Source organism: Eupeodes corollae, chromosome X, assembly GCF_945859685.1.
Source record: "Eupeodes corollae chromosome X, idEupCoro1.1, whole genome shotgun sequence".
Classification (NCBI taxonomy): Eukaryota; Metazoa; Arthropoda; class Insecta; order Diptera; family Syrphidae; genus Eupeodes; species Eupeodes corollae.
In genome coordinates, this window is record NC_079150.1 from 6,146,742 (window position 1) to 6,173,818 (window position 27,077).

Genomic DNA, 27,077 nt, shown 5'->3' on the forward strand with positions numbered 1-27,077 from the left:
GAGCAAGCAACGAAAGTAGAAATGGAAGACATCTGTCAAAATAATGCACAGACTTAAACATCCAAAAAGTCTTCGTGTAATAATGCGCGCTTTACCGAATGACACTTCAAAACAAAATAGCCGATTAATACGCATTAAATACATGCGCTGTGTAATACCGGACTAAGTATATTTCTCTACAATAGTTACCCTGGTTACAAGAGCAGATTGAGGAATCGAATCGAAATGGAATTAAGATTTCGGTCCAGGCATACGTTGTCAGTGGATCAAGGAATTAAATTGATATTTGGGTTTTATTTGGGTGAGAAAAACATAATACACACATTCAAGCAAACGTTCGCACGCCAATAACTTAATTCCTCGGGGTTTTGCTTTTGTATGTGTGTCATGTTTTATCTCTCTTGGGTTTTTTCAGATGAGTTTATTTTAGTGCGTGTTTTTGTGTTTTAAGCAGTATTATATTTTAATGTTAAAACCACACAATTTGCTAATTTGTATCTCACAACACTGTACGCATACGGACAAAACCCAAGTATCATTTCGATTTAAATTCAATTCGATTCGTCGATCCACTAACGACGCTTACCTGGATCGAAATCTCAATTCAATTTCGTAACAAGGGTAAAAAAATTCCTTTGTACATATATATATTTGAAAAGTATGTGGCGACCTGCGGCGACCTTTTGCAAATTTCCAATCTCTGATAGATGGCGCAGCGATCGTAGGAAAGAAAGATACAAAAATGAACCGAAGTAACGTTCTAAAAGCAGCTGCACTTTGAGATACTTTTTTACTCTGATCTCGTCTAGACTGCCTCGTGCAACGCTGATTTAACCAAAACTAATTTCATTGTATTAGAATTTTAAGAGAAATAAATGATAAGTTGTAAAGTAAACCTTGTGTCTGGGATTTATTTGGCACAAACGCTAAAGTGGTGACCCCGACGTGATTTTGTTGAAATTACCCAGCACAAGATACGACAACCAACATGGCCCCACCAGCAGGTACAGGAAGTTGCAGCCTTCAAGAACCTCCGGATTCCACCATTCTGGAAAATAAATCTAGCCTTGTGGTTTGTACAAATTGAGGCGCAGTTTCACAACAACAGAATCTCTTCCGACAACAGCAAATTCAATGCCATAATCGCTGCCTTGGATCCTGAAATCCTAAATGAGGTTTCGGATTTGGTGCAAACACCACCAGTCACTGACAAATATCCTGCCTTTAAAAAACAGTTAATAGGGAGGTTTACTGAGTCCAAGGAGCGACAGTTGAATAAGCTTATAACATCACTCGAACTCGGCGACAGGCGTCCTTCAAGTTTGTTGAGAGAGATGAGAAGACTTGCGGGAGAAAATGTTCCTGACGATATGCTCTCTACAATTTGGATGTCAAAAATGCAGAACCACGTGAGGGGTATTCTTTCTTCAAGTCTGGACATCACTGCTTTATCTAAGATAGCAGACAACATGTCGACAGCACCAAATCTCGTTTTCGCTGCAGAGGTAAATGAATGTCGAAACATCAATTCCCTCGATCAACGTCTGACAGAGGTAGAATCTGCACTGTCTAGCCTTACAACACTTGTGCAAAGTCTCAAAGTTGGTCAAAACATATCTCAAACGCAGTCCTGAAACAAATCCGTTTCAAAGGTAAAAAGGGTTTCATCAAAAGATGTAGTTTGTTTCTGCCACAGGAAGTATGGAAAGGAAGCAAGAACATGTGACAACCCATGCAATTTTTCCACAAAAAACTAACCAGCTTGTTCTCATGCAAGGCGGTATACAACAGTTTTCAACACAATTTTAACATTCTTTCACAGCCTAATTGGCTTAAAAAACAACAATTTGTCAAATTGTGTGATAGTCAACGTTTCGAGTATTGATGCTGTGAATGTTGACGGTGCGTTGACACAGAAAATTCAGATTTTTTTATGACGTCAGAGAGTCAAATTTTTGACCCTTTAAGTTGATTGTTTCATTCTAACTTTAGTCATGGCTTAACTGCAATCACGAAACGAGTTGAGTCCTTACAATTCTTCTTAATACACACCAACCTACCCTCCTTAATACATACTTTTCTACATACCTACCCACCCACTACCAACATTACAAACAAAATACAAATTTAAAAAAAATACCTAAATCGAATGTATTTGCTATGGAACAATTCAAAATATGGCAACGTAGCATTGTATCAAAACTTAAATTTGAAAACGTTGCTTTTAAATTTTCAGATTTCACAAAAATAGAAAAACTTAATCAAATTAAAACAAATCTAAAACACATACAATGAAATGTATTGTATATGAATACCTTCTTTACATTGATAGGTATGAAAAAAACAAATGTCAGGTAACTTATTTATTTCAATATTTGTATACTTCAAGTCGCTCTTAGATTCCACATTTTTTCGTACAGGCAGCGCCGCCATAGTTCTATTATATTTTTATACAAAGACAATTTTCGATTCGATTCACCTCGTTTTGGGAGATCGGATTGAATAATCCTTTTTCTACCGGATCCAGTTATGTGTGGCGATAAATCCTGATTCATTTCCGATTCAATTCTCCTTGTAAACTGGGTAAGTACTATTCTAATATAGATAGATATGATGACACAATGTGAATTTTTGCGGTAAAAGAATTAACGTTATTTCCTTACGATTGTCAAAAGAAACGTGAGGTCGAAGCTTCGGTGGCATGCATTGGCTGCGTTCAATCTCAGACAAATAGGTTATCCGAATAACTTTTTGTTAGTGTTTTACGTCTCAAATAACAGCGAATCAAAAGCAGCTGAGATGTCAAAAAAAGAACCCAAATGTATCAAAGAATTTCTGGGGTATGTTGGTATCTAACAGAACAGATGATTCAACACATGGTTAAATTTCAAGCAACTTGGAAATTGATTTCAGCATTTTGTATTTGATGGTAAACAAAAGGATACAAAATGTTAGTTGAATTTGAGGATGTTCTGTACATAACAGACGATGAAGAACCTGTTTGCCTCTGAATTTAGAGCTAACTGTGATATATTTTTTTTTAACTTCAAAATTGACTTCGTTTATTTTCGTTTTGATGGCCAATTTTCTAGGTCTTTCTTCAGAATGCTGGACACTAGACTGGAGTGCCCTGTGGAAATAAATAAATCTTACGTTTTTGTTTTTATGTATAAAGCAGACAGAGGCGGACAGCTTGTGGAGCTACAAGCAAGTAAGCGCTTAAAGGAAAGGTAAGTTATTCTTTCAGATGATTCAAAACCCCAAAAAAGAACCACTCTATTCCCTTTTTTAAGGTTGGGAACATAAATCCATTCTGCTCTTCTTGGAATACTGCAGAAAAAGAAAGGACCAGCTCCGAGACCCAAAAACCCAACGAAGAACAATTTTTTAAGAAATTGCTGATAAGAAACTTTCTTGCTTACTCAAGATCCAAACAAAAAACAACAGTTTTTTTATAAGTTAAAAGTTTTTTATTTTGCTGCACTTTGTGCAAGAGATCCTAAAATACTTAATAAACAATTCATTTATTGGCTATTCTAGTTGATGGTGCCCCTTGAATGGTTTTTAAATAAGCGTTGGATAACCGAACGGATATATCATGCAACAAAGGTTCTTGCGTTGGTCCCACCAATAAGCTAATCAACTCAAAATCTTACAGCAAAGCTCATTCAGAAATGTGATCGAAATTCTTCCAGACTATATCTAGGTATTGTCACTTCATAATAGTCTTCGTTTCTGTTAGGATAGTTTTCTGTTAAACGTAAATTGTTTAAAACCGCAGATTTCGCAAGTATTAATCGTATAGAATTCCAATTTGGCTAAGAGGAAATTTAAAATAGATTACAGATTAATGGTATCTCTTATTTATTAAATTATTACGCACCTATCAATTCATCATCGTCCGACGAATCAGTTGAATTATCCATTAATTCTTTTATCTTAAAACAATTTTGACTTCGAAGCTCAAATGTTTCTCTGCTTTTTGTGAACAGCTGAAAGTTGTTTTTATTTTTTGACAGCTATCCAATTCGTTCAACAAGGTATGTACAAATCCACCTATCTACCATACCCTATCGAACACGAGATTGAACGCAGCCATTGAATTCCTCTGGCTAAACTAGTAAACGCCAGGCAAAGCCGAAGCCGAAGCTGAAGCTTGTTTGTGTTTCAGCCATAAACGTCACGCACATATTTAATCAGCTGTTCGCTTTCCTCGGTACACATGCATTCTACATTTTGTTTGCATTTTCTAAGGTTGGCTGATCCAGAGAGAAAGAACTAATAGAGAGAGGCTCTCTTATAGCATATCAGCTGTGATGTTGAGCACCAACTTGCACATTTGTACTACCTCAATATGAAACAAATAGGATAAACACATATGCAAGAACATAAGCATAGAGGAAATATATTATCTAGAGTCCCGACTTAATGGGTTTGTTCTCTTTCGGCCTACAAGCTAAATTGGGAGGATTTTGTCCATAAGGATAAGCATGTGTTAGTGGTCCCGTGCATTTCTTATGGGACCAAGCCATTATGAATGTAGTTGTTATGGAATTTGTGCCCACATTGCTCGACCGCGGGGGAAAAAACTATGAGGTGAACTCAGCCGTTCAAAAAAGAGATCCGTTGAATTCAAAAATTGAAAAATAAATGCAATATTTTAAGAAAAATTAATTTTGCAACTCCTTTTTAGTGAAAACAGTGCTAAAAATAATATGTAACTGCTTTTGGCAAACAAATTCTATCATTTTTATGAAAAGTTTAGCTAAAAACAGAATAAATCATGCCGAAAGTATAGACGCACCCTAGAACTGCAATGCGAACGTGGCGCAATTTGAGTTGTACCCACTTTTGACAGATCAAAAGCGAGGTAAGTATTTCGACAGCGAAAATTAAATTAAATAAATCAAAACAAATAAATCAAAACAAAAGTGAAAATTAATAAAACAAAGTTGTTAATAGTACTGCTGATTAACTGTTGTATCTATATTATATAAATAATTTTATACAAAATGATCCAGAGTCAACTAATTCATCGATCTAAAAAGTGACTTCATCATATCCGAAGAAGTATTTCCCTACGTAACTTGGCTCTAGCTGATAGAGGATTCTTTCAGGATCTCTTTCCAGACACCGCTGGGTAAGTTGTATATTGTAATGAATTATATTCTATTCTTCTTAAAACGGTAGTCCGGAAATGGCAAAACTTTTCACAGGTAAACAACAATCAATCTACGCCGGCTTTGATCAAGCTGCCGATAGTCTAACGTTGGCAATCTCCTGGTAATAATTGGACTTCTGCATGGCATCGAGAAAGACACAATCCAATTGCGTTAGTTGGAATACGGGTCTTATCGGTAATCCTAGTGGCAAAACAAAACGAAATAAACTAGGGTTGTCGGTCATTGAGACAAATTAGGTAACTATAATAGAAACCTAATGCGCTTTAAAAACTCAATCGTTTTGATAATCTTTTTTCAGAGTCGTCAACAATGCATCATGGTAAGAAAATCTGAATGTAGAGGACTTTGTTGCCAATATGGGAAGACACTTTCGAATGGGATTACTGCTCTCAATATCGTCAGTCCAGTCGCGACTTAATAGTGCAGCTAGAATGAGCTTTACCGAATTCACATAACAAATTTTCCAGGGTTATGACTTGTTGCATTTGCTTCAGAAATACAATTGTCGCTTTCAAATGGGAGGCAGTGAACAAATGGGTAACTTAATGACTGGCCACGAACTATCATCAAAATCAAATCAAATGGGGTGGCGCAACAGTCCGTTGTGAACCAGGGCCTAGTGACTTACAACTCTCAACCATTCCTGTGTGCGAGTACTGTTGTCAGGAATGGAAGGGACCTACAATTTTATGCCGAATCCGAACGGCTATTTTTGAGAAAGCACTTTTTCATGACAAGAATTACTCTTGAAGGATTTGTCAATTCCTCGCAAGAGGCAGTACCCGCGAAAATTAATTTTTTTAAATTAAGGTAGCACAGGCAGGGATTGAACCCAAGATCCCTTGCATGACAGTCCAACGCACTAACAATCATGCCACGGGTACTACGCCACGAACTATCAGCAGAGTAGAAAAAAAGAAATCAGTATTTGGATTGGCACTTCCAATAGTGATCAACGAAGGAGAAGACAAGTTTGGAAAATCTGCTGGCAATGGTATTTGGCTGGACGAAGAAAAAAGTCGCCATTTGTTCTTTATCAGTTCTTTTTGAAAATGCCAGATTCTGAAGTCGAGAAGCTTCTCAAGTTGTTCACTTTTATCCCACAAAGAAGAAATTGCATTTCTCATTGAAGAACACAAAAAATTACCAGAGAAGAGAAAAGCACAAAGAAGATGTGACGCTTCAAGTCTATGGAGGTGATTTTTAATAAACAAATAAATCACTTCTTTTAGCTATTTAAGTTTTTCTCGTTCCAGAGGTATGTCTAAAACAAGACGAAAAAGTCACAGCGGCGCTCTATAAGGGAAATGTTGAAGGACTAGGTGAACTGAATTACAACGAAATCCGATCGTTGAGATTTTTTCAGAGCCTGGACTATCCATTCTTGATCTGGCACTAAAAGCTAAATGTTTTACAACTGAGAGTAAGTGAAAAGTGTTAAGTTTTTGCTTCAGGTAATTTATTTTAAAATTAAAATTCTTCTTTCAGCTGATGCAAACAGAATCATCACAACTGAAGGGTTCTATATCAATCAAAAGTAAATGTAGTTTATGTGTTCCGTTCCCATTTTCATATGTTTTGTATTTTATTTATTTATTACATCAACTAGTGTTAAGAGTATACTCAAATAGACTAATGAATATGACAAGTTTTATTTAAAATATTATATTATAAACTAAGAATGTAAAGTTAAAAAAAATAAACTAAGCATACATATATTTAAAGGTATTTCTATTAATATGAAAATTAAAGTCAATATTATTTGATAAGTTATTAATTTCTCTAACACTTCGAGTTAATGGTTCGTTGAAGGCATAGTTCATTCTATGAGCGTTCATTTATTTACTGTTGGTGCTGTTAATGCTTTGTTGCAGCTTAACGTCTGGCTTTTTGGATTTTCAAGTTGTTAATTTCTTATGTTTTCTTTTGTTCATAGTTTTCGATTTTGAATCGATCCGTTCAAAATGGTTAATGTTCCATTTTTGTTGGCAAGGAAGAGTATATGAATAAAAACAAGTTGTTTAGATTATACAATTAAAATTCACATTAGTTAAAAGTCCTTAACAATAATATTGTATTCTTTTCTGTGATAAAGAATTATTCAAATCATGTAGACTTTTTAATCTAAATTCATGAAATAGCTTTTTTTAAAACAAAAAAATGAGTTATGTATGTTGTTTCAAACCTACAATATTTTTCCTCAGTATTTCGTTTAAATTTGTTTCGTACTTTTTATTACGAATTTGTAGTCTTAGGATAAAACATCAAGTTCCTGTAGTAAATTGAAAATTGATAAAAATAATGTTGAAAAATAGTTTTTTTTTAGCTAAAATCGAAGTTCGTATTCGTAATCAGCATCAACAATAAACTCACGAACTTTTTAAAACCATAAAAGTATTACAATTCAATACTTTAGGTAGAATCAAATGAAACTCATGAGTCTGTTAACCACATGGAATAGCGAAAGAATTCACACGAACGTGATGAACCAAAACATAAGAAGAATAAGTATTACAAATGTTAAATTTGTAATGCCTCAATAAAGAAAAATATACTTTATACAGCTTATTCGTTTTTCCAACGAACATTTAGTTATGTAAGTCCTCTGAAGCAAAAAGCACCAACATCTTTGAATTCAAAACAAATTCCTTTATTATTAAAGTAAAGTAAATCATAAATAATTTTGAATAAAAATGATCCTAGTCAGCAAAGAAACAATAGAATAGACAATATATACAAAATTACAGTTTTTTGCAAAAAAGATTATTTTCTAGAATACATAGAAATAAATCTAGGCTTCAATTTGACCAACTTTTACAAAAACTTTCGATGATAATGCGTGTTTTTGACTTTATTTCTTTTCGGGCGTGTGTATGTATTCACAAAAGTATATTTCATCAAGAAACTAAGGGTAACATCATCGCCTGGTTTCAATCCTTCTTCAGGTGTGAAGTTCAATTTAATTGTTACGTTATTGGACTTTCTCCAAGTGGTGAATCTATAAAAAAAAAATAATAAAAACAACATAGAATAAGAATTTCCAATTCGATTTTTTTTGTTTTTTACTTTGGTTCCTTTCGTTGAACTTTTATTCGAAGTCGATCATTCGCCGTTCTTCTTCCTTGGTTAGCAGTTTCATAATGGTTGTGGTCATATGGTACATCGTTGGGTTAGTTAGCTTGAGGATCAATTCAGTGGACGTGCCAGGCTTCAGTGGCTTTTCACAACGCACAAGCAGAACGTCTGGCACATGGTAGTTAGCAAACAATTGAATGCGATACTTGATCGATCCTGGATGGTACTCCGGCTTGATGACATTGTGTTCGCATTGTCGACAACGCAGAGATCGCTTCTGCTACGAATAGAGGTTGTTCACTGTGAATGGTTGATCGGCAAGTTGACCATGACGCTGCTGAATTGTCGTGACTATAAAGAAATTAATTTTCATTATATAAGGAAATCTGAAATGGAAGTTGACTTACTTTTTTTGATGTTGATTTTCTGTGTGAAAATCGATGGATTTAATTCGCCGACATTGTCAGTAGCTGCCGAGAGACTGATCTGAATCTGTTTGGCTTCTTGGGGGATTCTTGTCGGGCCAGCTCATTTGCCTCCGAATGATTGACACCGTTAAGCCAGTGCGATCCTTAGGAGCAAAAAGAATGGATTCGTTGTAGATTTAAAATTTGAACTCACTTACAGTCAGGGTTGGACATTTTTTGGAGTCTTCCTGCGATTGTATTCTTGTTTTGTTTGCGTCTCTTGCAGAACTGCAGACTGGTAGTACTCTTTACACCTAGAAGATGAAGATTAAGCTAGTTGACTACGATATGAATGTTTCGATACGTACTTACACAATTGATGGAGAAGGGCGTCAGCGGTCGACTATTACATGGCAAAACTTCCACTTGCATCATTGACTTGGTCGTGTTGTTTCTAATGGTTTTGATGGTGACACCTCCGCCGTCAACACCTGCGGCAGCTATTGCAGTTGAGAAGTACATACAAAAACAATGGGCAGTATCTGTAGTTAAAAACATTGATATTATTTTGTTGAGAGAAATATAATATACAAAAAACTTACCTGCAAATCAGCGCCTTGTTTGGTTTGCTTTCCAAATTACTTAAAGGAAATTGCTTCCTGCATTTTGGCACTATCTAAAATGAAAAGAAAGAATATAAAATAAATCCATTATTGTTGCACCTCCTTCACTGCAATTTGACTTAATTTTTATTCAATGAAGTGAACTTGCATATACCCTCTTCATTATAAAGAATTTTGGTCTGAAAAATATCAAATTATATTAAAATTCAAAACAATTAACAAAAACTTACTCTAAAAATCCGAAACCCATTGTTTTGTTTTGCAAAATTGATTGTCATTTTTGTCAGGTCACAAAAATTCCATAAGTTTCTTTTTAGCCCAATCCCCCATTTTGCTTTTTTTTCTCCACTCACATGTATTCACTGATAGAGAATTTGTGAGAGTTCACCTCGAATTTGGGAGAGTTCACCTCGAATAAAATTTGAGGGTGTTTCAGGTAGGACGGGTACCGGTCGGGACTCTAGATAATATATTTCCTCTATGAACATAAGCATGAATATTCGCTGAAGGGAATTTAAGCACAATTCACATGAGCACGACCAACGACCAACAAATGAACGAATATTCGTCGATTTTGACATTTCTTTCAAATGAGAGTTTTTAATTCGTCGCGAATGAAGTTTGACAAGGAGCCACAGCCAAACACCATTCACCACTGAAACAAAAACAAGAATTATCTTTTTAGGTTAAGTACGCGCGATTATTTTATTCGTTGCAAGTGTGGATAATGTGGAACGCGAATAAAGTTTGACAGTACGTATCAACAATAATTTTTTCGCGACGAATAAATTTGTTTTCTTAAATTTATTAATATGCGATATTGAAAAGTAAAAGTATGTATCATAAATCAAATAGACACTAAATTGCTATCGTTTTGTTAAGAATTTGTGTGGAAATATGTCTTCAAACGTATATAAACTCACATTTTGTAATTCATTCGTCGTTCGTTGGTCGCGCTCATGTGAATACTACTTTAAAACGGTGTAGAAAATGCAAACAAAAAGTGTCGTGGGGTTGGAGACGCAACTAGGGAAAAAAAACTTAGTTTAATTTTTTTTTCTCTCTGGACGAAACAATTTAACACTCTTTTTTAGTTCTTGCCCAATAAAATATGAAGGCGAGGAAACCCCGTTGAGTCTTAAGACAAATATTGGTTTGACTTTCCATTAACGCGGTACGAATTTCCTTCTGATTTTTTTTTAGTAAGGTGGGATGTTCAAATTATAGACATGTGAATTCAAGAGGACACAAACGTCCAAAAGTTTTTCTCAAAACCCACCTCTGTCTATCAAGAACTCCTACTCTCACCTACTCACGTGAACATCGGGTGCCTAGTACTTCAACTGAAGATTTGGTTCTAAAACCAGTGGAAAGTTGTTGGGGGTAGCAAACGAGAGAGGGGGGAGAGGTGTTTCCACTGAGGCACCTCTCCTTATTTCGACGGCAGCGCAAGAATTCCTGAGATGGAATCTTTGTAGCCAAGGTAGAGCTGCGGTTATCCCGATCTTAGCCAAAACAAGGAAGTACTGTGAGAAGATTCGGCGTTAGACGGCTACAATTGCAAGAGACTGCCATGTTCTTTCCCGTTCGAGTCTCTAATAACCTCTTAAGAAGTACTATTCTGCCTGCAATAAGCATTGAAACCCAGTGGCAACATTGCCTTGCAGCGATACGCCGCCTCTGAAGTGCTAGGTTTTACACGGTTAACACAACTAAACCCATGGTTTCACGACGAATGCCGACAAACACGCGCAGGTAAGCAACAGGCATACAAAACGGTGCTGCATAGAAGGACCAGAGATGCTCGCGAGCTCTACGAGCAGAAGAGGAGAGAGGAACACAGGCTTCTTAGATGGAAAAGAAGAGAGCATGAGAAGCACGCGATCGAGGAGATAGAGGAATGTCACAACAGGAATGAGGTTCGTACATTTAACCAAAAGTTAAAAATACCTCCCAAGGGTACCAGCCCAGAACCGAAGCCTGTCTTTATTAAGAATGTGGAAAGACCACTTCTCCAAATTATATAACGGTGATGACGAACCGATTTCCGCTGTAAGGGAGACAGAACCACACCACCTAGGTGACGCAGATCAACGATTCCGATTACCCGACTTGGACGAAGTGAAAATAGATATATCTAAACTGAAGTCAAACAAAGCTGCTGGATGACTTGGTACGAAGCATGCACCAACTCATCTGCAAAATATGGTCGAAAGAAAGCATGCCCGATGAGTGGAATCTCAGTATAGCTTGCCCTATACATAAGAAAGGAGACCCTCTAAATTGCGCCACCCACTGTGGCATCCTTCCCATTAACATTGGATATAATATCCTTTCTGCCGTATTATGAGAACGTCTGAAGCCATTCGCTTACAAGCTGATAGGTCCTTATCAGTGTGGCTTCAGGCCAGGAAAGTCCAAAATCGACTAAATCGACTCTTTATCAATTTTAAAGCGGCATATGACAGCATCTATAGGGAAGAGCTCTACAGAGCAATGTCTAGTTTTGGCATACCTGTCAAACTTATCTGTTTGTGCAGAATTTCGATGGAGGATGTACCCTGGACTATCAAGTTCGGAAAAGATCTCACCGATTTATTTGATGTCAAAAAAGGTTTTAGCAAAGGCGATGCATTGTCCTGCAATTTCTTCAATTACGTTCTCGAAAAATTGTGCAAAACTCAACCGTCAACACTAGAGGCACAATCTACTAAAGGTCCATCCAATCACTCGGATACTTAGATAATATTGACATAACTGGAAGATCAAAGCGTGGAGCGTTTTTAAACATTGTGACGGAAGCGAAAAAGATGGGTTCAGTGGTCTTTAAGGGCAAGACCAAGTATATGCTGTCATCAAAAAAGGACATTGAACAACGACGTCTTGGACAAAACGTCACCATTGACAGCTATAACTTCTAGGAAGGCAATTGAGAAGTAAAATCCTCTCTCGAGCATCTAAAACCACCATCTATAAGGCACTCATTGTCCCTGTTCTCATTTATGGCACTGAGGCCTGGACCCTGTCAAGGGTCTTAATGGAACATGTTTTGAATATTTAGGTGAGGAAATACCTTTAACTCATACAAAAAATTCTTTAGTTTTCGGACTTAACCCTACTTTTTGTATTTCGTTTTTTAGCCTAAAACAAGTTTTTTTTGAATTGATAGTAAGGCGTACTATAACAGCTAGTTATATATCCCCCTGCTTGGAATCACTATAGGATTTGGGCTGGCTTTAAGTTTGGGTGTATGCAAAGTACTTTTTGCATTTGAATACTAAAGTCAAAGAAATCCTAAACTAAAACAATCTAGTATGGCACCACTGAACAAAAAACAGGAAAGAAATGTCAAAATCAACCATTTTTGCTTGTTATGTATGTGAAAAAGTGAAGATTGAAAATTAATTTAGAATATAAATATATTTCTCCTCACTCCAAAATTACTTTAATTATTATTTATTTGCACATATCCATCAAAAAAATACCGCATGTCAAAATTCGTGCTGCGGTAATGGAAAGTTGAGCCAAAATATTCTATTTTTCGGACTTAACCCAACTTTTTTTTTAACCTATAACAATTTTTTTACAGTACAGCACACTAACAGCGAGGTAAGTAAGCACGCCTGCTTGGCTCAGTATAGGATTCGGAGTGGGTGCGAGTTTGGGTATTTGATGCACAGTACTTTTTGCATTTGAACATTAAAATCAAAGAAATCCCTAACACAAAAACTCAAGTATGGCATCACTGAACTAAAAACGTCAAAATCAAACATGTTTGCTTATGTTTTATGTCAAAAGTGAACTTTGAAAATTAATTTAAAATAGAAATGAATGTTGCCTCGCTCTAAAATTGCTATAATTTTGCTTTACACTCATTTTTTGTAATGCAAATCATTTTAATTAAACATTTAAATTTTATAATGCACAATATTTTTAATTTGCATTGAATTGTTTTTAAAGCTCAATTTTTTCAAGTTTATAAAAAAATAAGAATTTTAATAATTCCTGAATTATACCAACACAATTAAGTCAGTCGAAGAATAGAAATTGAATTGAAACGATTTTATTATGCCTTTACACAAAAATTTCGAAATGAAAAATGGTAATAAAAAATCAGTCTCTTTGTTATCATCAATTCTACTGCACACTCCCAACTGTCAAATTTATGTTACCCCAACGCCACCACGCAGGTTATAACGAACCAAAAATAAATTGCTCCATATTAAAGGTTTTATTTTCAAAGGTATCACTTGCACTTGATTATATTATGTTCCCCTTGGAAACAAACAAGAAAATATCTTCTTTTTTGTCTTATTGGTTTGGTCTGTCTGCTGTCATTTGGGAAGAACAAAAACAGAAGGAAATAAATACCTCAAAATAAGTCATGTTTCTGGAAATTCAATCTTAAAACACACAAGATAAAAAAAAATTGTTCAAAATGAATTGTGACCTGCGTACATAAAATATTGCATCTTATTTATCTTATCTTATTTTCTTCGAACCCCTAGTTTTTGCTCTGTTGCGGTCTCAATTCTCAAACTCGGCAGTTTCAAATAAACTCTAATTCCCGAGGTGTGTGTACATAAAAAGTAATATCTAAGACAATTTGTTCATTTGTTAACGTAGCGCAAAGGTGAAATTCTTTCAGTTTTCTTTTTTTATAAAATTAGTTAAATATGTTATTTCATAATAAATACAATAAGTAGATGTCTGCTTTGATTTCGGAATTTTGGAACAAAAGAAACAAATCTGACATCGTCAGTATACAAAATTATACATATATCGTCTGTATAAATATTGCTGCACTACGAACGAGCTCATACGGCGTAACTATATTATTTTCTTAAACAGTTTTTTAATTGTGGTTTTTAGTTGAGTTTGTTTTGTATCATCGTTCATTTGCGTGGGTACATTCTTCTTTTTTCACAAGATTTACCGACTAAAAGAATAAATAGTACAGATAGATGATGTATTGAATCGTATCTATAAGTGAACCCATTGTAAGGGTAGTTTGTTCCTGTGTTTCAAAAGGGTTTAGTTTTGTTGTTTTATTTTGTGGGTCGATTCCTCTTAAAACACTTGTGCACGGTTGTTTTTTTTCTAACAACATAAAAGATTTGAGTGTGGTTTATCTCTTAATCATTTAATAAAATCTATACATTTTACAGACGCTTTCAAAAAACTGTTAAAAAAATATAAACACAAATTTTGAGATAAGCTAGTTTTTCCCTTGCATTGTTATTAATATCATCATATCAATTAAATTGGAATTAATAAACCGCCGCCGCCTTACTATTGGTGTGGTTATTAGGTATTCTCAGACCCCCCAAAAGGTTATGTTGTAAACTGCAGTTGATGTACTAGGCATAATGAATTGAACAATTGTCATTTTTCTGACAATCCATTGTCCTATTATAGGTTGAGTTAGTTTATTAAAGAGATTTGGATTGTGGTCCCAATGCTAATGCCATAGAGAAGAATATAGTTCAGCTATTTTTTATTATATTACTGTTTCATTGCACTGATTATTTGCACAATTGAATAATACAATTATTTAAAAAATAAAAAAAAATTCTACAAAATCAATACTTCAAAGAAGAATTCTTCTTCATTCGCTTACCTGACATTATTCAAATAAATACATATTAGAATGGTTTTAAGCTGAATTAAATAAGATAAGGAGTTTTTCCATGTTTTTTTCTTACATCAATGAATTCAATACAAAAAAACGAACAATTCAAAATTAATAATTTTAAACCAAAATATAACATTTCTTACTTATGCATAATTTAACTTCATTAGCATTATTATGCAAAATTAACCGAATGTAACTTAATGTAGTACTCCTGCCAGAGGTTTGGGTTCAATTCCTGTCTGTGCCTAGAACGATAACTTAAGCGCCAAATATTAATTACGGTTTTTAATTATAAAGAAAATCTAATTTGAAATCTAATAAAATTGTATATAATTGTATATCTATCTAATAACGGTTATTTGCAGAGGGGTCAAAAACAAGCATTTTTGTTTTGTTATTTAAGAAGGGTTAATTCTTCTAGAAATACAGTGCTAGCATCCAGCATTACGACGTATAAACAGTGGGGTATGCTATATAAGTCACTAGACCCTGATTCTCTTCGAGCTGCAGCACCACATATTATATTTATTTTCTTATTACTTAAGTTCTTTACTTAAAAAGTTAAAATAAAAATGAGATTCAAATTTAAAATAGATTTTAATACGACATTTTATATTCTACGCGTTCGAGTTCTATTCTGTAAATAGGTCCTTATTTCTTTTGCAACTATTTCTGCAATAATTCAATTTTCACGATTCTGACCTATACACCTTACTTTGTCTAAACCAATGATCAATATTTTGAAAAAAAAAAGAATACTCCTTGTTCCAATTTCAAAGTTCTTGAATGTCTTCTAAAAAGCAACTCAGACGATTTTACGATGATCGGCGTTTTTTCCTACTTGCTCACAAAATTCTTTCCTCGACCTGCAAATCGCCCGCTAATTAATTTGATTCAAAAATTATTAATAAAGTGTACTTAAGCCTAAGGTAGGACTTAACATAGTTCGTAACAAAACAAATTATAATAATTCTGTAATGTATAATCAAATATTTATGGCAGACATAATGCTTAATTTTGATTTCAGCTGCTTGTTCTTATTAAAAACAAAATGTTACTTAGATATTTTTTAATACGTATTTCAAAAACTTTTTGTAAGAAAATTACTTCCTAATAGGTTGTTCCTTTTCATTCATAAAGCGTTTTAGCATGAGGGCTTAATGAGATACTGAAAATATTTCAATAACATATTTTTTTTTACAAATTTAGAGTTATATATTAATATATATATAAACTTTTAAAAATAAAAATTCGAAACCTTGTTAACCAGTGAAAGAGTTTATGGTTGGTTGTAGTTCGTCGATTTTGTGGAGTCAGATGCGATGTTGGGTTTGAAGGGAAACAGTTCATTGGCCGAAAAGCTGCCCGGTGGAACCATGCATTGATATAATGTAAGTTAGGGTTAGTATATTATGTTGAGGTAAGTTTGAGGATCCTGCAAAATAATTAGGTTTTACTTTAGTTAGTAATTTTTTTGTCGTTTACCTTAGCATCCAATGTCCGAGTTGGACGACCTCAGATGTCATGTTAATGAATTTCTTTTTATTGTTTCCGAGCTTATCGCGGATGAAAACAAAGTTGTACATTAAATAATTCTATTATTATCACGTTTTCAGGTACACAGTTGTTGTAATATCGTTTATCGATGGTCCCCTACTAAGACAAAATTTACCTGTTATTGAAAGACCTCTTAGGATAACATTACCAATCTTGTTTCTCTAGCGATTCAACCAATAAACTGTTTCCTTTCCATCTTAAAACAATTAAGGATGCACTGCCACAAGTAATTTAGTAGATATGTTGAAAAAATTAATTCTGTATCAGAGAAGACAGTATTCCAAATGTTTGTATAAAAAAATCATTAAGTTAAGACTCTCTAGCCGACTTGTGAATTAGTTGGTGTCTTTCGAACTAGAAAAAAAATTATTTATAACTCTTGACTTATAGTTAGAAAAAAATCAATTTATGAGCTAATAAGTGAATTATGAATTTAATCACAAAGTAACAAGTGTCTTATGAATTAAAAATAAAATGCACGATTGGGTCGCACAAACTTGCTTATTTATCTAAAGAGGCTGTTTTAAAATGTACATGCCATTTGATACCTCAAAAAAAAATCTTAGTTTTTCAAAATGTGTATTCGAAAATCGTTTGAGCTTTTTTATCAATTATATTTTAATATAAAATTTTTCACTTTGAGTTTAAAGATATTTTTCAGTATGCAGTTATTTACAGCCTATTTACATTTGATTTAAAAAAAAAAAATGATGACCCATTTTCGAGATATCGAATTTTGAAAAAAAAAAAATGTTTTTTTTTAAATCCAAAGAAAACAATTACTTATTTATTTATTTATTTATTTAGCTTAATACAAGCTATCATAACTTAACTTAACTTAAAACTAGCTTAACATTTTTTTTTTTTTTGCAGTTCTTGTTATCAGTTTTCAACATTAATTCATGTGGGCCCTAAGGCCCACATCAAAGCTCTTTAATGTACAAGAATTTACAATTTTGATTTTACTTAACTTAAAATTACAGGGGATTCGGACTCAAAATGTAAATTAAAGTCAAGCTTAAACTAGAAAGTTAGTTTATGTTCCTACAACTCTGCTTTTTTTATAAGCTCTTAGTAGTCAGCTATAGTTATCATTGAAATCAATCCGGAATTTCGTTTTAATTGGATATTTCACTGCTTTTTCTTGATTAGAAATACAAAAACCATTTTGCTGAACAGCCGATACTTTTATGTTCAAAGTAAATCGAATCGTTGCACTGATTTGTGTTCCAATTTCTCACAATTGTAATGACAGATTTCTGTCATGTGTTCGGTGGATTTTAATCATGAAATTTTATTCAATGACATACATTTCTAATGATCGCTACAAACGACCTGCCAAAAAAGTAATAATGATGGGTTTCAATAATAAAAACCAATGATAACTATAATTGGCCCCTTAAATCAATTTAACTTTTCGTACTCTGCAGTGATTTCAAACGAGTCGACAACAAAGTCATAATTTCTGGCGGTAAATAGTGGTGGCTCTTTGTTATTCACAATATACGTGAACGAATTGGCTGAGTTACACTCTGTTAGGTTCGCATGTATGCCGATGAAAAGCTGTTATACCAAAGCTGCCCTTTAAGGCTAATCAAACATTTTTTTAGAACGCTTAAATGTTTCATTATTTGTTAAAATAAGATCATATCATACTTTTTTCTCATACTGCTGATTGGGATATTCATGTTTATAAAATGGTTGTATCCTTCGAATGCTTTGTCCTGTCCAAGGCATTATTTATATTTAAGTCAATAGTTGTGTAATTTTAATTATAAAAATAAAAATAACACAACAGTGCGCTACGTTTACGGACTTCGTCGTTTTGATAGAATCTCCCAATATGTTATACAATTTCTGGGTATGTCCTTTGTACACTTTTTGACTAAGCAAAAAAGTCCTTTTAAATCAGAAATTAAATAATTTCACAATGAAAAATTTGCACTACTAGAAAACTTTACTTGCTCCTTTCATCTTCATTGATCGTTTTTAAGGAAAAAATAACTCAGAATTAAAATAACAATAAGCAATATCACCCCAAATAACAAAGAAAAAATCTTTGAGAATAAAATGTTGGCCATGAGGCAACTTAGTCAAGAGATGATTTTATTTTTTTGTTAGTAGTAGGCTTGCCAGATTTTTAGGAGCTACTTTCGTATAAATATTTCTTAACGCAGAAGGAGATGACCAATTTGTAGGCCAATGGCGCATGAGATGGGTATTAGATAAGAACTAAATCTGAGCTGCACACAAATGCATAATTCTTTTAAATGAGTTTTGTAGACTCAGATATATTTCAGTTGAATGTAAAAACCCTGAAAAAAAATAAGATTCAGAATGTGGGAAAACCAATTATTTCACCCCTTCCAATTTGGTAGTAATTAACAAAGCCTTCATTGGTCCGAAACTTCATTTTAACTCTCATATTTAGTAGTTGCCCACAATTGAAGCTTAGATTTCTTAGAAAGTATATGTAAATATTTTGATCTACTAGTTATGTTGTGTAAGTAGATACATGATTGAAGTATTCACCATTATTGCGATACTCGTTTCACGTCCTAGTTTGTTTTTTAGTCGTGTCGGTTTTCGGACGGTATTGCAAACTTCAACTAGCCTACTAGTTGCTCATACATTCCATATGCGATCCTTTGAAACAGCTGAAATGAATAAATTAATTGCACTTTTAAATTCACTGAACAGCCATTTTTTTTTTAATTTATTCACTAAATTACTACTTTTGAATTCACTGAACATCGGTTTTTTTAATTTATTTACTAAATTATTACTTTAAAACTTAAGTTTTACTATTCAGTAAACAAAAATGTATAGTGTAGCCAGATATTTTTCATGGAAAGATGTCGAGGAAGAAAGAAGATTACAAATCATAGCTTCTCAGAGATTTAGTTTGGCTTGTTAATGAACTTTCTCTAAGTCTAGAAGCAGATAATTCTGTTTACAATAATGACCAAACAGTTGTTGAATAAAAATAATGGACCTCATTTAAAAATCATTTAAGCAAATAAGCTACGAGTACAATGTAGCAATTTAAAAGAATTAAAATTATATAATAAAAAATAAAGAAATTGAATTTAATTGTTTCCATAATCCTCATTTATCTTATACAATTATTTTTTGCTGGCGTTGCCCTTCATCCCATTCTATTCGATGTGTTTTTGTCTCTTAGGTCCTCTTGACTTTCTATACGTTGGAGTGTAACTGCAAGACCTTTTGTAGCTCTAAGTGCCGATTTATTGGAAGTTTGTTCACATTTCAGCAAGTGTCCGAAATCAGATCATTTTAAGGAGCGGTGTTTTCTTGGTTTGATGTGGAGTTCACGAGCAGCAAAATCATAGGAAACGTCTGCCACAAAACGATCTACAACAAAGCGAAAAACGTCAATTGGCGTTGAACGCCATAAGTAATGCCAAATACGTCTGTCGTATTTTCCAACGACTGTTGCAATAAATCTGATTATTGCGTTCGAATATTCCTCAATTATTTTATCGATATTAATTAAATATTCATTAAAAGCATCACCCGTAAATAATTTATCAGTAACATTACAATTACTAATAATTAGATTGCGAAATTGTTTACTTCAAAGATCTCTTTAACAAACTCTTACGTATTTGTTGCTCTTCTCTCAAATGGCCTTTGGCAGGAAAAAATTGGTTTCGATAAAAAGTATCGCTACAGTTGGTAATTTCTTTTTACAAAATATTGACACACTAAAATGAATGCTAAATCTTTCTCACTTTAAAGTAAATGTTACGTAAGAATTTTAAAATCGGAAATAAATCAAATTAATTAAAAAAAAAAAACAACATTCTATTTTAATTTCCAAATTGCATTTTGATTCAATTCTAACTTTTTTCCATTTACTTATAGAAATGCACGAAGAATTTTTTTAAATATAAAAAGCTAAAGTAAAAAATACAAAAATGCGGGTTCCACAATTTTATGTGCGTTCCAACGTTCACATGACAAACTTGGACAGTGCTATTAATAGGGTAAGTAAAAATAAAGACAAACAAGTTTAGTATTTCACAACGGTACTAAAATAAGTTTTCGCATAACATACAGTTACTGGTAAACGAGAGTCTCATCGATGTTACACTGTCTTGTGATGGTCATAGATTTCAATGTCATCGTCTAGTTCTAGCAGCAGCTTCACCGCTTTTCGAAGGACTATTAATGGAACATCCTAAAGAACATCCCATAGTTATAATTCCAATGGGAGTTAAATGGCATATTTTAAAGTCACTTATAGATTTTATGTATCGCGGACAGATTTATATAGATCAAGCTGAACTTAAAACACTCATTGAAAGTGCTGAACTTCTTCAAGTTATCGGATTATATGACCCACAAACACAATTCCGAGAAATCTGCAATGAGGATGATGGTGAAGTGAGTTCACATAATAACACAACTTTTAGTAACAACGATGGAAAAGACGAGGAGGAAGAAAAACACATTCAAACTATGTCTGATCTAATTGAGAATCATAGAGAACAAGAGGACAGTGGGGATCAATACCAAGATGGAAGTCAGGAAAATAGTGACATTAGTAATGATAAAGAAAACATAGCAGACGAAGAAAATTACGTTAACAGACCTATTGAGAGAATAGTTGATTTTATCGAAATTGACGATAGCCAAGATGAATCTGCTTTATCTCCTAATGAAGGTAAGTTTATTTTATTTGTGTTTTAATACATTTAAATAGAACTCAAATGTATTATTTTCCATTTCATTGAATTTATGTACATTGTACATAGGGGTATTAAATAATATGAATTAAATAACATTTGCTTATTTAAATCAATCTTATCAATATATATACGAGTATACAGTAAAGTTTAATCTATAGCGTGTCTTAAATCCATCAGGACTATTCTGCTATTAATATGGATCGTGTATTTAATTCACTCATTCGATTCCCTTTTAATGGGCAGGAGTGAAGATTGGGGCTTTTTCAGAGCTATTAACAAATGACTCACGGAAATGAGGCTATTGTAAGTGAAGTTAACTGCAAAGCTATCTGATACAAATCCCATACAAATAAGAAAGAGACTTAAATTCGTTAAAGAGTTAAAAATAAAAAGAGAAGTTGATAGGAGACAAATTTTCCATGCGTTATTTCTTTTGTTACGCAGTAAAGTGCATTCTTGACTGTACCAAGGGTGACTTAAGTTTTTATTTCTTGATTTCTTTAAAGGAAGATTTGATTTTTGGCCAAACAATTATTAAGGAGCTTATACAAATTTTAAACTTCTTCGTCAATATTAGAAAATGCTCCTGAAATTAAAATTATATAAATAATCTGAGGAACTACTGTGTTAAGATGATTACTTAAGTCAGGAAAAATGTCCAAGGGGGGTGATATTTATAAATATTAGTATTTCCTTATTTAGATTATAAAGCAAGAGTTCTAATAGCGATACAAGAAAATACTCAATGGAGAATTTGATTTTTTGAATTTTTAATACAACTTGATGCTGTAAGTCAGTAAGAAGGATTTTATCGAGAAAAGATAGTTACAACTGTGAAGAAGAACGAGAGGCTTTAAGACTGGATTCGTCTTCAGATGAAATCCAATCTATGTGTGGTAAATTAAAATCACCTAAAAGTAAAATATTAGTGTCCGAGCAGGAAAAATTTATAAGAGAGTATAATGCGAAGTAGAATTCGCTATGAACAGACTTTAAACGTTTTTGGATAAATGTAAACGTTTAAAGTGAAAATAATCTTAGTCTGTACCATTATCTTTACACATACCAGTTCAAATGGAAAAGATAACGCTATGAGAACACCTCCACTTAAATCCTTTGCATTTCGAACATGACGATCGTTTCTGTAAACTTCGAACTCTTGACCGAAAAGTTTTGTGTTTAATAACTATTGTTTGGTTTACGTTAGGTTATTATTATTATTCTAATTAGTTTACTGATCCTTACACTCTTAAATCTCTCTCAATGCATTAGTAAGATCTGTTTTAGAATTCTTCTTCTAAAAATCAAGTTCCGAAAGAATTGAAAATATGTTTAAAAAATCCTGAGGATTGGTAGTTTAAGGCTCATATTAGAATATTCGCTTGCCCTTGCATATTTCAAAACAGGAACTTATCGACTTCCTAAACTTGCCACAAATATTTTTCTTTTATCTTCATTAGAGATATGTTATGCTTTCAAATCAATTGTCTCCTGTTGTTAACCTTCCTGACCATTTGTAGGAAGTTGTAGAAATTAAATTAAAAAATGTTTAAACTCTCAACATTTCCAATATCTTTTTTCACAAATTTATGCCAACGTTTCTCAGTGATAAAGTTTAGGAGGGCTTTAATATGTATGTGAGATAAACTTCTAAAATACATTGAGCTTATTTTTTGTTCTTACTATCTTCTTTAGACGAAGATTGCACTCCTACCAATGATCAAATGGCGTATGAAGACCAGCATGGAGAAGCCAGTGAAAACAGTTGTTTGCCTATATCCGATGAAAATCATAGTGAAACAAATGCAGGTGATCCAGAAATTGAAGAAAAAAAACTTTTGGGAAGTGATATACTTGAGAGCGTGCCAACATTGACAGTAACAGAAAAAATTGTAACATCACCGATATCGATTGAAACAATCCCCACCATTAGAGTAAAACCGACGATTAAGCTTATAAATTTATTCAAACTAAATCGACCAGGTCAGCCAAACGGAAATCATTCACCATCGAATGTTCCCTGGACTTATATTCATATACCAGCGCAGTCAGGTTCCAATGTACAATCGCCAAGCACACAGGTTCCCCTCAGCGCTAATATAGCAACGTTGCCATGGCCAAAGGATTCATTGCCGCAATTGACGCCGGTGGCGACAACAGTTCTTACTAAACCTGTGCAAAAGAATAATGAATCGATATTGGAATATGGTAGGGTGGTTCCATCGTTTTTAAAATTCGATAGCAATTCGATGGCTATATCGATTAAGAATCTTGATCGCACTAAGGACCGCGAGAAGCTGAATGTTCTTAATATGGCACTGGAAGCAGAACTACAAGAAAATCAACCATCCATCCATGCTAATTCAGAAAATGAAGATGAAGACGAAGTAAAACAAGATGATAGTGAAGATAACCAGCTTAAAGAAATACTAGATGAAGATAAGAATCATGGTATTAAGCAGGAAATTCAAGTGAAAATGGAACCAATGGAGTTTGATAATAGTGAGTTGCTTTTTAATCTCAGTTTTGTATTCTTCTACTAATATATTTGTCTATTAAAAATTCAAGATCAGGATAACAAAACGGAAACAGAGAATATCATTTGCCAACCGAATGTATCTTATATGTATGATGGTCATGAATATGGTAAGGACGTTTCTGAAAATGTTGATGACGATGAAGATGGTGTATGCATTGATTATGATCGTTTAGTTGCTGAAACCTATGGCAATGTACAAAAAAATCCTCAAAAATTGAAAAATAAAGCAAACACAAAATTTAAAAAATCTACAAAAGTGAAAAGATCTTCAGCAGCCACAGAAAATAGCACCAATATACCGCCGACGCACCAATTTACAGCGCTGGAATCAACAAATACCCATCATCATCTTCATCAACGTTTTAAGGATCCGCCAACTTTAGTACCACTTTCGGTTGTCAATGCCGGCCATGGACCAAAGCATTTATATTATCATCAAAACAAAAATAACCCCAATATGGATATAGAAGAGAAAATAAATAAAGGTTTTAGTAAAAATCTATCACTATTTGGAAAAACAACGGCATCGACAGATTCACCAGATCCACGTACACAAAATTCGGTTATTTTAAGGAATCCCAGATGTAATCAGCCAAGGCATTATAGTAATGAGTCATTGTATGCTGCTCTGATGGCTGTGAAATATGGAGATAGTATTTATAGGTAAGTTTTGATTTGTTTTTGATAATTTATTGTAATTAGGAATTTACAAGTTGACTCTTTATAGAAGAGTCGTTAAAGAAAAAATAATTTAAAATATGTAAAAAAAAAATATTAAGCTGGGATACGATACATTAAAGCTTCAACACCCTATAAATAAATTATCAATGGTTTAAATCATCAGTATTAAGTTTTTTAAAAAGATCATAATCATAATGCATAATTCTTGCAAACTAATTGTTTTTCATTTTAAATTTGATCCGAGTGTTTAATTTTCGATCATAATGAAACAAATATTTATTTCAAAACTAATTTTCTAGGTTTCCAAGTTCTTTTAATAGTGTTAAGAGACAAAGAACTTTAAAAATAGATTAAAAAAAAGATTTATTTTAAGTTAACTTGAAATTTACTCTATCGAAAGATGATCTTCTGGCACCGCACGATTTTCGAGACCAATAAACGGGTCCGTAATGTAAAGCTATGCGGGTAGCAAACGTTTCATTCAAGAAATAAACTGTGAGAACATTTTGACATATTGCGTCGCCATGGTCCTACAATTGATGAACTTTCTGTTATGTATTTATGTTTTAATTTGAATTCAAATTGCCTTCCTTGTATGGCTTTACAAATTCATAATTATTTGTCGGTTTAACAATTTTTTGTATATTAACAAATTTATAACACGTTACTTATTTTTGATTTAAGAGCATCTCGTCTTCATCAAGTACCAAGGAAAACCCTACGTAATTGGATGAAACGATGGGATATTAAATCACAATATCCAATGCCAAAACAGCTAAAAGACGCAGCTAAAAAGAAGAAACTCAACCAAGCTCAAAATGCTTGACTATCGGGTGAGGCTGCACAAACAGCAGCTAATGGTTTAACAACTAAAACAGCTAGAAAGCGAACATCGCCAAGGACCTGTACTGTTACATCAGCAACAGCAACACTAACGACATCTGCAAATGGTCGTATGTTTGACATCTGTAATACATTTTCGTTGTAAATATCTTGCTGGTGGTACAAAATGCATGAGGTATTGGCATTGCGCAATATGGGCATAAATTGAAGTCAACTGTAAAGACATTTTTTTTAATAAAAGGAGGGGTTTTCTATCTAAATTTTAAAAAGCTTTAATTATTATTAACACATACTTTTTGTCATAAAAGCGTTAAAATATCTTGTGAATTATTGGGCGATGTGCAAATCAAAGCAAAAAAAGATTTCCGCCTTTATTATAGTTCTTTTAATATCTCACGAAAACGAGGCGAGAAAATATGGGTTTTGTAAAATGACTCATTTGCTGTGTATAATTATAAAGTATAAAGCCCATTCGTGTGTATGTATAATAAAATTCATATTTTATGATTAAACCACTCAAGTCTGATGTCAGTTTTTTTTCTATAAATGTATATTGTATATTGTGGCTTAGAACCAAATATTGAAATATGTCTAGTCTTTTATTATTTGTTTGTAAGTTTTTGTTTGTTTTTATCTAAGTTACTTAGTGTTTTATTTTTATGCTTGATTCTAATTATTATATAATATTCACTTTGTTTTTCATTAAAATAAATATTTTGTAATGTGTGTAAGTGGATAACTAAAAACTCACAGAAAAATAGCTTCAAATTAAATGTACAAGTATTTAGCACTTTAATGGAAAACAGTTAAATGCGCATTGATTCCATAACCATAGAAAGTTATGGCTTCTCAGTTGAAAACTATGAGTTTGCATTTACAAAACATATTATTTAAGGTATATACATTTTTGACCTTACTCTGAAAACAACCTTATAAATGACTTATCAAACAAAATTTAAAGGTACAATTTATATTATTAAGATAATCGTTTAAGATTTCCGTGTGGAACAAAAACAATTAATTTATTATTTTTGAATACTTTAATTTATTTTTAATCTTAATAGAAACGACTAATTTCAAGAATTCTCTATCGATTACCAAGCATATATGTATGGTTAATTTTTCAAATGTGGATGTACAAAACTCACGTAATCATGCCAAAATGATGCCATGATGATACAAACAAAGATTTATAACAATTGTATCCTGAAGGATTTTTAATTATAAAACCTAGAAATTATTAATAATTTAAATTTTGAAATCACGTAAAATAGATTAAAAAAACTTTGTTATTTATCTATTGAAGTATCTTATAAGAAGTAGAAAACACTGTAAAATAATGTATGGACGTTTTTGTGGTAACTTAAAAAGAAAGTATGTAGTATATTCATGTCCTATTAAAAAAAGTCAAATTCAAGAAAATTGCTAATCTTGTTCAAACGCCTTTTACTTAGACAGTCGAGGTTATAATTGAGATGATCTCTTATTTTTTTAAGATGAAAAAATTCAGTCAATGAGTTATATTAAATGATAAATATATCGTTTTTTTTTTCATTTTCTTGTTAACGCGAATACACGTCTTATGAGAGAGCTTTTATCACAAAACTTTCTCCAATTCTATTGAATTTAAAGTTCAACTACTGTCCTATAAAATGGGTAAGGCGCCTCCACAGGTTAGGTCGGTTGGGCTTTAGACTGGGTACTTTACGATATCAAGAATTATTTGTTTGCTTGCCAGCGTATGTTAAATAAATTCCTTTTTTGTTCAGATATGTACGTACTAAATAAGCTGAGAATTTGTATTTTTGAAGAATAAGAT

General features: G+C 33.0%; 2 protein-coding genes and 3 long non-coding RNA genes across 16 annotated transcripts; 4 read left to right on the forward strand and 1 right to left on the reverse strand.

The window, feature by feature from the left end:
- Positions 1–988: 988 nt before the first annotated feature.
- On the forward strand, positions 989–1,634 carry LOC129953224 (uncharacterized). Its single transcript, XM_056066175.1, has 2 exons — positions 989–1,004; positions 1,066–1,634. Exons 1-2 carry the CDS (start codon positions 989–991, stop codon positions 1,632–1,634), a joined length of 585 nt encoding a protein of 194 aa, XP_055922150.1.
- A 3,285-nt stretch (positions 1,635–4,919) lies between these two features.
- Positions 4,920–5,743, forward strand: LOC129953343 (uncharacterized). Its single transcript, XR_008782501.1, has 3 exons — positions 4,920–5,140; positions 5,217–5,419; positions 5,482–5,743. It is a non-coding gene; the product is annotated as an uncharacterized LOC129953343 (long non-coding RNA).
- A 333-nt stretch (positions 5,744–6,076) lies between these two features.
- LOC129953357 (uncharacterized) lies at positions 6,077–6,784 on the forward strand. Its single transcript, XR_008782503.1, has 3 exons — positions 6,077–6,379; positions 6,440–6,606; positions 6,672–6,784. It is a non-coding gene; the product is annotated as an uncharacterized LOC129953357 (long non-coding RNA).
- A 1,244-nt stretch (positions 6,785–8,028) lies between these two features.
- On the reverse strand, positions 8,029–9,558 carry LOC129953324 (uncharacterized). Of its 4 annotated transcripts, XR_008782493.1 has the most exons (6): positions 9,519–9,545; positions 9,443–9,467; positions 9,268–9,341; positions 8,666–9,207; positions 8,250–8,609; positions 8,029–8,181 (listed from the first exon to the last, which is right to left on the reverse strand). It is a non-coding gene; the product is annotated as an uncharacterized LOC129953324 (long non-coding RNA). The 4 variants fall into 4 exon arrangements; XR_008782494.1 differs by lacking the exon at positions 9,443–9,467 and having other exon boundaries at positions 9,519–9,558; XR_008782492.1 differs by lacking the exons at positions 9,443–9,467; positions 9,519–9,545 and having other exon boundaries at positions 8,666–8,829; positions 8,884–9,207; positions 9,268–9,426.
- Positions 9,559–13,547: 3,989 nt separating this feature from the next.
- LOC129953296 (uncharacterized) lies at positions 13,548–26,683 on the forward strand. Of its 9 annotated transcripts, none has more exons than XM_056066343.1 (6): positions 13,548–13,921; positions 20,369–20,490; positions 20,564–21,170; positions 22,891–23,697; positions 23,764–24,397; positions 25,100–26,683. In XM_056066343.1, the coding sequence occupies exons 2-6, from the start codon at positions 20,422–20,424 to the stop codon at positions 25,239–25,241; spliced, it is 2,259 nt and encodes a 752-aa protein (XP_055922318.1). In that variant the 5' UTR covers positions 13,548–13,921; positions 20,369–20,421; the 3' UTR covers positions 25,242–26,683. The 9 variants fall into 9 exon arrangements, with proteins under 9 accessions (XP_055922318.1, XP_055922319.1, XP_055922323.1 ...); XM_056066344.1 differs by having other exon boundaries at positions 13,548–13,860; XM_056066348.1 differs by lacking the exon at positions 13,548–13,921 and adding an exon at positions 13,990–14,114.
- Positions 26,684–27,077: the final 394 nt, after the last annotated feature.

Coding starts and splice junctions, on each gene's coding strand:
- LOC129953296 (XM_056066343.1), top strand. CDS start 20,422: ATGCGGGTTCCACAATTTTATGTGCGTTCCAACGTTCACATGACAAAC. Junction 21,171..22,890: donor TGCTTTATCTCCTAATGAAG/GTAAGTTTATTT, acceptor TATCTTCTTTAG/ACGAAGATTGCACTCCTACC. Junction 24,398..25,099: donor TATGGAGATAGTATTTATAG/GTAAGTTTTGAT, acceptor TTTTGATTTAAG/AGCATCTCGTCTTCATCAAG.